This window comes from Hetaerina americana, unplaced genomic scaffold, assembly GCF_022747635.1.
Source record: "Hetaerina americana unplaced genomic scaffold, ioHetAmer1.1.p SCAF_10, whole genome shotgun sequence".
Taxonomy (NCBI): domain Eukaryota; kingdom Metazoa; phylum Arthropoda; class Insecta; order Odonata; family Calopterygidae; genus Hetaerina; species Hetaerina americana.
Window position 1 is genome coordinate 48727003 of NW_027286070.1, and position 10870 is coordinate 48737872.

The 10870-nt window shown below is 37.4% G+C and overlaps 2 protein-coding genes across 2 annotated transcripts in view; both read right to left on the minus strand.

The window, feature by feature from the left end:
• LOC139700103 (facilitated trehalose transporter Tret1-like) overlaps positions 1–8010 on the minus strand; it is an 89327-nt gene extending 81317 nt beyond the window's left edge. Inside the window, exon 1 of the mRNA XM_071598623.1 lies at positions 7912–8010. The gene's annotated coding sequence lies outside the window, so the exon portion shown is untranslated. The remainder of the gene's footprint in view (positions 1–7911) is intronic.
• Positions 8011–9875: 1865 nt separating this feature from the next.
• On the minus strand, positions 9876–10792 carry Spase12 (Signal peptidase complex subunit Spase12). Its single transcript, XM_071598627.1, has 4 exons — positions 10631–10792; positions 10481–10540; positions 10319–10405; positions 9876–10242 (listed from the first exon to the last, which is right to left on the minus strand). The coding sequence occupies exons 1-4, from the start codon at positions 10664–10666 to the stop codon at positions 10129–10131; spliced, it is 297 nt and encodes a 98-aa protein (XP_071454728.1). The 5' UTR covers positions 10667–10792; the 3' UTR covers positions 9876–10128.
• Between the last annotated feature and the right edge of the window lie 78 nt (positions 10793–10870).

Genomic DNA, 10870 nt, shown 5'->3' on the forward strand with positions numbered 1-10870 from the left:
ATGGTTTGCGATACGCTTTTAAGTGATTCGCCGGTCATTTTGTATCAAATCTTCAACGAGTTTGCGATATGTATAATTTGTGGCAGTGATATGACGTCCGCTGCGTGTTTCACCAACAATCATGGCTTTTCCAGGCTCGCAACCTTACTTACAACGAAATTTTACTACCCATCGATTTACAGTCGATATATCAACAGCATTGTCACCATAAACAGCGTTTAAATGACGCTGAATCTCATTAGGAGACACCATTTCAACAACTGAAAATTCGAGAACAGCACGCCGTTCAACTCGCGTTGATAAAGCACTAGAACACATCTCCTTACTTACGCTTCTCGAAATACACAGGATGAATGAAACGGCCTCAAACCTACGAATGCATGTTGAGGGGGGAATGTTACTTCCACATACCACCAGGAGTGCTTCTGAAGGTTATTTTGTTTGTGGTCTACAAGCATGTGTGCATTTGTTTTCAGCCTACCCTCGTACATTTCTAAAATAGCCTGCCGCTGAAGCAAAATTCCACCATATCAGTTATTATACCGCGTTTTGGAAAACTCATACTTTTTAATCTCTCCAGGAGCTATCTCAATAAACACGACAGTTAATTATTCACGATACTTCAAATACTTCTCAAGCAAAGTCTAACACTATCCCTATTCGACAGAGTTGTTTCCTATATTGCACATATCACATGAGTACATGCACTACACTCTTTTAAATCTAAAATGCTTAGCGAATATCTTGAGGAAAATCCAAAGTCATTCTGGTCCTATGTTAGGGAAATACAGGGTAAACGTCCTACTGTTCACTCTTTGAAGACTGAAAATGGAGAAATCATTACAGATAGCGTGAAAAAGGCAAATATTTTAAATCATTTTTTCCAGAGCGTCTACAACAAAAACACAAACGCACCAAATGATCCTCCACACCCACCCGGGGAACACATGAGCGATCTTACACTGACCAAGCAGGGAATAGTACATCTGCTCCGTAGTATCAAAGCACACAAGGCACCTGGTCCGGAAGAAATACCTGCTAGAATATTAAAGGAATTAGCTGAAGACATTGCCCCGTTTTTACATATTGTTTTTCTAAAATCGATAGAAGAAGGCTCAGTGCCTCGCGGCTGGAAGCTAGCCCATATAACTCCCATCTATAAAGGCGGTGATAGGGATAAATCAACCAATTACCGACCCATTTCTTTAACATCGATCTCTTGTAAAATATTGGAACACATTATTGTCACTAACATTATGAGATTTCTTGATAGTAGGAAAATACTAATCCACAACCAGCACGGATTTAGGAAAAGCAGATCTTGCGAAACACAACTTGGTCTCTTCATTCACGATATACTTAGATCGGGAGAAAACAACACACAAGTCGATGCAGTATTCCTGGATTTCAAAAAAGCCTTCGACAAAGTCCCACACAATAAATTGTTACATAAACTTAAATACTATGGGATCAATGAGAAAATAATTAATTGGATTAGAGACTTCTTGTCAAACCGCAAACAAATAGTAGTCATAGATGGGTTGTGCTCAACGGAGAGAAGGAAGGGAAGTGTAATAGGGCCTCTTCTGTTCTTAATGTACATAAATGACTTAAGCACACACGTTAGTAGCAATCTAAGGTTATTTGCTGACGACACGGTGATATACAGGGAAATAAGGAGCCAACTAGATCGCGAGCTACTCTCTAGAGACCTAGACAATATCTCGGAATGGTACAATAAATGGGGATTAACACTTAATATAGATAAATGCGCAGTTTTGAAATTTTGGAATAAAGGAAGCGAGGAACAGGATATAAACTACAAAATAGAGGGTTCAGTATTGACTACGGCAAATCAAGTTAAATATTTGGGGGTTGTTCTAACACCACGCCTTTCATGGGGAGCACATATCAGGACAATATGCGGATCAGCTTTAAAGAAACTTGGCTTCATAAAACGGGTGGTGGGGAAATGTAATGAAAAAGTTAAAGAGAGGTGTTATTTTGCTCTAGTTAGACCTCATTTGGAATATGCCGCAAGTATTTGGGATCCGTGGGAGAAAATTTGGCAAAAAGAATTAGATAAATTCCAGATAAAATCCGCTAGATTCGTTAAAAATTGTTATGATAAGAACACAAGTGTGACAGATCTTTTAGTGGATTTAGGCTGGGAACCACTTGAAATGCGGAGAAAACAAGCGAGGCATAGACTTTTAGAAAGGTTCAGAACAAACGAGTTTAACTATGACAATGAAAGAATTAGAATGGCCCCACACTACTTAGGTAGATCAGACCACAAAGATAAACTAAGGGAGATAGATTCCAGGACAGATAGGTACAAATACTCATTCTTTCCCCGAACAATCAGAAATCATAATAGTAAGAAACCAAAGTCACTTTAGAAATATTAAAAACGTTGAATTTACAAGTCGGAACAAAATTAAACACTATAGAGATGTTAGGTATACTTTCAGGTGCATGTGTATGTAAGGTGTAGATTGAGTGTTTGCATGTGTGTGGGGTGTAAGTGTTCACGCATGAATGTATGCCATGTTTTTTTTTTTGATATATGATTTTGTGGTTATTGCATGCGGTTTTTTTTCTCTTTCTTTTCTAAATTACGGGTGGTGTCCTAACACCCCCCGCCACACGCCCTTGCGGCGGCTTGCGGGGTATTAAGTAGATGTAGATGTAGTACATAATATTTCAAAAAGTTCCTTATTGTTAAGAGATTGAGGAAAATAATACGGCCTCCAGTGCAAGATTCATATCTGTATATTCTCTTTCTTTGCAACACATCCCATGGAAAATTTCGGAACTTCGAGGCAACAACACGCAGTACTAGAGGAAAAAGAAATACTCAATTTTTCATTGACTCATCCGAAATACCCTACAGTTTTCGAATAAAAATCATTCAAAACTATTATCCATTATGAGCGGTTAGATGGCTAAACCTTTCGTAGCAATCTAATAGAAAATTCTTTCTAGGAATAATTTAAATGGTTCCCAAAGGTGGTCGGACAAATATAAATTAGTGACACTCGGCCATTTTCTTTGCAAGAGAGGTGTTGATGTTGTTGTGTTTATGCATACACAATGCACTGGCATATTTAAATGCTGTCTTTTCCGTGAATGAACTTTGCTTACCAATATTTTTAGAGCCTAAAGTCTCCTTTTCGTGTAGAAAGGCCTCGTAAAGTCTTGGAGAGAAACATTTCACTCGAACTTAAAAATAAACGAGCGCTGTATATCACGGTTAATAAAGTTCAAAATGAACCAAGCTCTTCAGTGAGTTACATTTAACTCGTGATTAAAGTAAATATTTTTACGAGCTACGAGTACAGGAATTAAAACATGCGCCTAAAACATTTTTTGCCACTTGCTGAGAAATGAAGCATAGTTTTACGATCAATTACAGGCACATCAACCACATCCTTACAATATGAACAATTCTCATTTTGACCGCTTCACGTGATCTTCGCCTATTAAGAAGAATAGCAAGAAAGTACAATCCTCCCGATGGGAAACGGCTCATTAATTTAATGATAATAAAATTAAAACGGAGGGGAGTTGAGAGTGAGAAACATTGGAAGTCAATGCAGCCCAGCGTTGGTAAGGAGCCCGTTCACGAGTTATATAGTGCTCCGGAGGAATTTCAAGCATTAAAAGTAGTTCGCCTCTGCAAGTGCTGGGGCAGGGTCTTGCTCCTCCAGTTATCCCTGACCCTTCCCTGCCCTCCTCGACCAGCATCCCTCGTTACCTTTATTACAGCCGTCTATCATTCTTACCCGTCTCCTTCCTTCAACAGTATCTTGTACCATATCCTTAAATGGGAAATTTCTTTTCAGCGCGTAATCCTTCTCGTTCTTCTTCCTTTTAATAACTTAGCTATCTTTCTTCGTTTACCCTCTTCATTATCATTCAATTCCTCACTTTATCGATTAACTAATAAAAGCAATATTACTGAGGTGTACAAATATGGGGAGGCTCTTCACAGCACATTTATTATGGGTTGATGGGACTTCGTGAATGAATAACCGCCGGGGAAATACCCGTAAATTTAAATTTAATATTTAAAAAAAATTAAATTCTGTTTTCCGAGAAAATAAATTAGAATATCATAGAATTTCACCGATACTTAAAGTTAAAGGTGAAGTGAAAATTAAAGGAATTAAGGTGAAAACAAGTAATAACTAAAAATGATAAAACAGGCAATAAGGAATGAAGAGACAATGACTCAAAATTATTAAATTATGATTTCCCTCAGCCATTAACGCAAATATATTCAAGAATATTATACGCTCCTTCGGGACAACAACGAAATTTAACTCAATTTTTCAGGTAAAAATGATTACGCCATTACCGGAAATCATTTAAACGTACATACCCAAAGGGATTTCCTGGATTGACCATGACTCGCCCCCACTTAAGCTTACATTCTTATCACATTAATCAACGTCTCTCATCTCATACCAGCTGTTGCAAAGAAAGAAAAACTTCACATTCACTTTCTTACCGGGGATTATTTAATTGAACAAAGCAATTTAACTGAAGGCACCAGTAATTAATTTAAGATATCCTTATTCCCAACATTTTATGACATCTCACTGAATGGTGTCACTTGTCGGACTTGTAGGAATGTAAAGGCAGTTTTAATTAAAAGCAAAACTTAGGGTAATTGCCATACTAGTACCAAATTCGATAGCATCGACAGAGGTCTTTCCATGGGGGTGTTGAATTCAAATAGATCTAAATAATAAATTTAAGAATTCCAATCATATTATTGCAGATTTGTCAATATTCCTTGCTATTCCATAATCTTGGGGGTGCAAGTGAACTCCTTGAACACTCCTCAGCCCTAACCATGGCCTAGCTAGCAGGTGCGAGAAGCAGAATATAGAGCTATCTAATCTGATGCTTTATGCAACAGAGGGGCCGTCATGATTACTCGAAAACTAATCACTATTTAAAATTCTCTCTACGACTGTTCGCAATGGTGTGCCTTTTCTCTGCACGCTGTACCACAAAAAATATGAGACACGACTCCGCTATTAAATTATACACATGGATACGTAATTCTACTCTCCATAAAGAATGTCAAACATACTTAAAATGTGAAATTCTTTTAATCAGACATAATATTTCGGTGTTTCACAACGTCGATCAACCCTTAACCCAGAGGTTCCCTAAAACTATCCATCCCTTACTAGTTCCCTAAATATTGTTCGTTCTTATTATAAGAATAACACGTATACTGTTATATGTTATCATATTATGAATAAATAATACACAATGTATTAAAATGAATGCAGCTAACAGCATTGAAACAGTATTATGGCATTAGAAGGTATACCAATCAGTTATCAGACCGTAAGTCGGTTTAATAGGCGGGGAGGAAGATCTAGTACCCGAAAATTCGCACAGCTTGGGTGAAGCCGAGGGTGATCATGGGCGTCTCCGGGAATCGAGCCAACAGTCAGTAGTCAATGATCTACCCACTGGACAACAACGTCCCTTTTTAGAAGCTGTTATAATATAAATTAACATAAAATTATGAATTAAATTATGATAAATTAAAATTATTATTGCAAAAATACTTCACATTAACTAACAGGGTATTTTTTAAATCAAATATTCCATTACCTTAGGGTCGATTTTTTTTAGGCCGCCCCCCTAAATTTTAAAAACGCACATTGAACCATGAACTGTCACCTCTGGTAAACATTAAACTTACACGACTTTAGTCATAACTTTGTAATTTGAGTGTACGCAGGAATTTGTGAAATTGTGCGGACTGATAAGAAACGTAACTGCCACGCGATTCGTCGTGGCCTTTCCATCAAATCTTGCACTCTCTTAGACACCCCCCCCCTTTTCACCAAAAAAATATTTCGCAATAAATTAGCATTTTCTTAACAAATCCTCCGAGAATGATCAACTTTGACAGCAATACCTAACTTCTGGAGCAGTTTCTTTTTGTCATATTGTCCTAACGCGTGTTTGGATTTTACAAGTTTATTCCCCGCCTTAAATGCACACTCGATATGGTGTGCTACGTGGTGGAACATTAAACTCAACTTAGGACTCCAAATTTATCAAGAATATGCATAGACAGAACTACTATACAGATTTCAATAGCCCAACATTTCCGACGCTCTGGTCTGGGTTTGCCCATCGAATTTCGTACAATCCTGTCCATGAATCAAAACAGTATTCACAATAAAGAGAATGATGTATTTCACCTTCTCCACTAGAAAACCATAGCAGCATTAGTAATTAATGCGAAACAAATTCATTTCCACAGGTTTTAGTAACGAACAGCAATACGGCACGACATAGCATGAGGGTTACAATTTTAAGGTATAGGAAAAACAACTGTTAAGTTAAAGCCGACGATAATAATTAAATGGCTACGTAGTTCTATCTTAAAAAGGATAGTGCAGCGTCTCATCGCTTTGACGCGGGGGTCTTAGTTCGCACGACAGCTAACGGCGAGATACCAAATCGTAGGCACAGATTAAAAATGTCTTAAATTTGAAATGGGCAAGTCGACACATACCCTCCAATAGAAGACATTTCATGGATGACATGAATAATTAATAATAAATAATAACTCCGAGTAGACTCGAGAAAGCTGCTATCGCTTTCGTATAAAAAACTTCCTTTACTCAGGCTGATTAACACACGTTCTACATGAAAAAAAAGTTTTCTTTTACCGTAAATCTCGCGTGCGTTCGCAATAGAAAGATGGGTTTTCAAATTAAGCCAGTTTAATTCGAAATATATTAAGTCCCTTCAACTTAAAAGTATTTACCCGTTATCATTTCCGAATATCAAATAAGGAGTAAGCAAAGGGATGCTGTAATAAAATTGAGGACCAAACGCCTTATAGAATTGCATGAGGAATGTTCCAAATAATGGTAATGGTCAGGCCAATGTCATCCACGAAGGCAAAAGAGCGAAATATTTAAACGAACATTAGCCAGAATGACAAAAGGACACGATCGCATGCAATATATACAAAAAGGTAATATTTAATATTCTTCGCTAGACTGGTTTTTAATTCGAGATTTTCCATTGACGAGTGTAATTGCAGGAGGATATTCTACCGGCTAAATGTAAAATTTAAATCATAATTCACATTAAAAACCTCCATAAATCTTCAAGCCTCGTTAAGTAACAATAAATATACACGAGTCATCTCCTCGAACAATTTACGAAGATCACAAATGGATTAAGAGAACGAATGAAGAAAGAACTGACCAAAAACAACTCCATTAATCACGTTACTGACCTCACAAGTGGAGTCAACTATTGGTTGACTCCAGACAAAATTTCAAGTACACAACATGGTCCCTGTTCGCCTCAGTCGAAATAGCCGTGAAACATAAACAATTTCAATTTTCGCTTCAAATTAGAAAAGATAGTATGGTAACCATAAACAAGCATAAGAAAATGAATTTAATCTTCGGAACAATGTCAACCCTGTCTTCCACGAATCCTACACAAGTAGCACGAAAATGTCATCTCCACTGATTTTCGTCAACTCCTTAATCGTCGAAGTTGAAAATGATTACCAATTATGTACGAATAAATAATGCAATTTTTTAAAGGCAACTATTTTCACGCTACCATTTAGTAACTCACTACTAACGCGCTATTCCTCAACGTCGCAGAGTTAAACAGTGCTTTCGATGGATATCATGGGTACACACTTATTGAAGATTCATTTTCTTAAAAAATTATCCAACAGCAATACTTTCCAGCGCTGTATGAAACGACAATAATGACCGACCATCCCAACTGATCGGCGAAATCAATAACTTCGCGGAAATGGCTTATGAACCCGGATCCTCCAAAAAGTAGGCTAGCGATTCCTTCGTTCTCTTTCACACTACAAAATACACATACCTCAAAAACAAGAACAGCAAAGGATTTCCTCCGCGCCGTTTCTGCACTGCTGCCCTCCGTGAGTCAAGCCAGCTGACTGTCGGCAATCACAGCGATTCCATGGTAAAGCCGGCAGCCGATTGACTTGGCCGCTTCAGGGAAGCAACGAGCGACACCATTGACGATTGTTAGAACTACTTTTAACCACACGCAAGTGTTTGAATTTCCTGTTAACTGTATGTTCTCAGATTTTTATTAGTATACAGAAATGAACAACCCGTTTTAAATAATAGTCCATTCAATTGTCCCAAGTGAAATCACAGTAATAGATGAAGAAAAATATAGTGATTTTCTTTTCAATTACACGAAGAAGGTATTTGAAACAACATTAGCTATCTCACATCGAGAAATGACTATCAAGCTGAGATTAAGAATACACAAAGGAAGCATATCCTTTAATTTAATAAATGTTTTCGTGAGAGCAAAGCCCACTTCAAGAAGAATCCGTGATGGCGGAAATTTTCGCGTCGGTACTTGTAATGTAGGCGACATCTGCATCCCAAACGGGCGAACCTCATGATATTAAAATTATTTACATTTATCTGTACCATGCTTGTTATTCTCAATATAATAAAATAAATATTCTCGTGTCTGAATTACATAATGGCAAGAGCAAAAATGAGTCCTGAGGTACTCATGAAACAAAACATTCATAGCCACTTAGATATGTTAGTACCCTGCAAGCCACCGCTAGGGTGTGTGGCAGGGGGTGAATACACACAGTACACCTTTAACAGTGTTCACGTCCATCAACTGGCCCATAGATTGAGAACATTTTGCTTTATATTCAGATGTTTATAGTAAACTGTAAATCAAGATGTGCAAAATACTATATACTTAAATGTGGTAATTTTCATTCGCAGGTCACTTATGGTATCCCTTTCTGGAATGTCTACGCACATATGTACTCTTTGAGAATTTTTAAGACACAGGGTAGTCTGAATTCTTGCAGAAAAATCTCCCCTCTCACCTGGCCCATATCCGAGTCTCGAGCTTCTGCCCATGCATATATTTTATGTTTGGGTACTAATCCAGGAAATAGTTACTCAGTCCCTAAAAATTACACTATCCATAATCACGCAACAAGAGGGAAAATCGACACATCTTTCCAATTAATCTAAACAGCTCTCAAATAGAAGAAATGAGACCTTTAAATAACCTTCCCACGTCTGCAGAAGATGCTTACCGCATTTAACTGTAACTTGAAAAAATCTGAGAAAATTGTACTACTCTAGCAGTGAGTAAATTAACGATAACTTCCTGCATTGGCCATTGTATATTTTATGAATTACGTTTCTTAATACATTTGTACGTTTTCGTATGTTTATGGAATGAATATACATTATTTTACCAGCCAACTAGTTAACTATACAATATGTCCAAAGGTACTGGATAAATAAAAGAAATCCCATTATAAGTCAATAAATGGTATTTGGCCTACATTTTCGTCTCATTCAAGCATTGACATTTTAACGTTTGAATCAGACATACCGAGGCTGCACCAGGTACTGTCTTCAACGTGGAAACAACTCTGGATTCATCTAGGAACTCTACAAATCACTTAGCTAATTGCAATGAGCCGTAACTCGACCTATGAAGTTACTTTTTATTAAGAGATGATAATTCATTTTCATCTGGCGAGCTTAACATCAACATCGCCTTCCTACAATTGCACAGGCGATAAATTGCAACAGCTTTGAAGTATCAACCTGGAAATTGATGTTATTTCCCAACGAATTACGTCACATAGCTCACACTTGCTTGGTGGCCATCCCTCCTAAATTCATCTTCAAATTTCTATTACTCAATATATCAATTCTTGCGGAGATTTTGTCATGAGGAACCACATGGCTATTCATTTGAGATTACAAATGAAGGTGAGAGGTAAACATATTAATGAAAAATACACTAATAAGCTGCGAAAATATTTTTCACGAGAATCAAGTTTATTCATTCATTCCAATAGCTGTGCCACAAATTTTTAAAACAAATTTGCAAAAGTCGTAACTTTATTAAACATAAAGACCACATATAAGAACTTGCTCGACACCAGCTGTTCAACTTTTAAATGCACAACAGCCCTCGTAAAGGTCTCTCGACGCTACTCACAGTATGTTTCTTGTTTTTTTCTCGAACACACCAAACGAAAAAACTTCTTGCCCAGGCGATGAACGAAGCTCACTTTCTCTTCTTGGACTTTGTTGTCTGTTCGCGAGAATGTTCGTTCTCTGGTCTCGGCTTTTGCCATTGTAGCGGCTTCTGGCGGTACATGGGCCATGGAGGTATGGTTACCTGAAAAGAAAAGTAATGATTAAATAAATGACACCTTTCTTCCGCATTTCACATTACATACAATTAAAACACTTACCATGCAAGCGAGAACAAATCCAGCCGCAAGAATATATACAGTTTGGGAAAACTGCTGGATTATATAGCCCCATACTAGTCCAACAACCTAAAAAAAATGTTGTAATTAGTGATGATTTTTGACACTTAAGTAAATTGCACTTTCTAAGACGGTTGAACTTACCCCGAACAACGAGATTATAATTCTAGATAACTTTTCGGCTCTTCTCTGACCGTCATAGTCCTAAAATGAAGAAAAATTAATGTTGTATGTTACTCGGCCAACTGGCACAGTTTATTCGTGTTTTGTGTATAATGCAACCTTATGCCGTACCATGTGAGTGGGAATGGAAGTAAAGTAGCACATCATCTTGAAATGTGATTATTAAAAAGATCCGGAAAAATACAATACAAGTAATGTTACTACAAAGTCAATTACAGACGCATCCACGTATTAACAAAATTTAACTCATTCCGATTACTCGCATTGGTTGAGGCCATTGCGATATGCCACTATTGATCGATAGTCGAAAACGTCGAGATGATCGCGTCAAGCAACTTCGTAAGAGTTTTG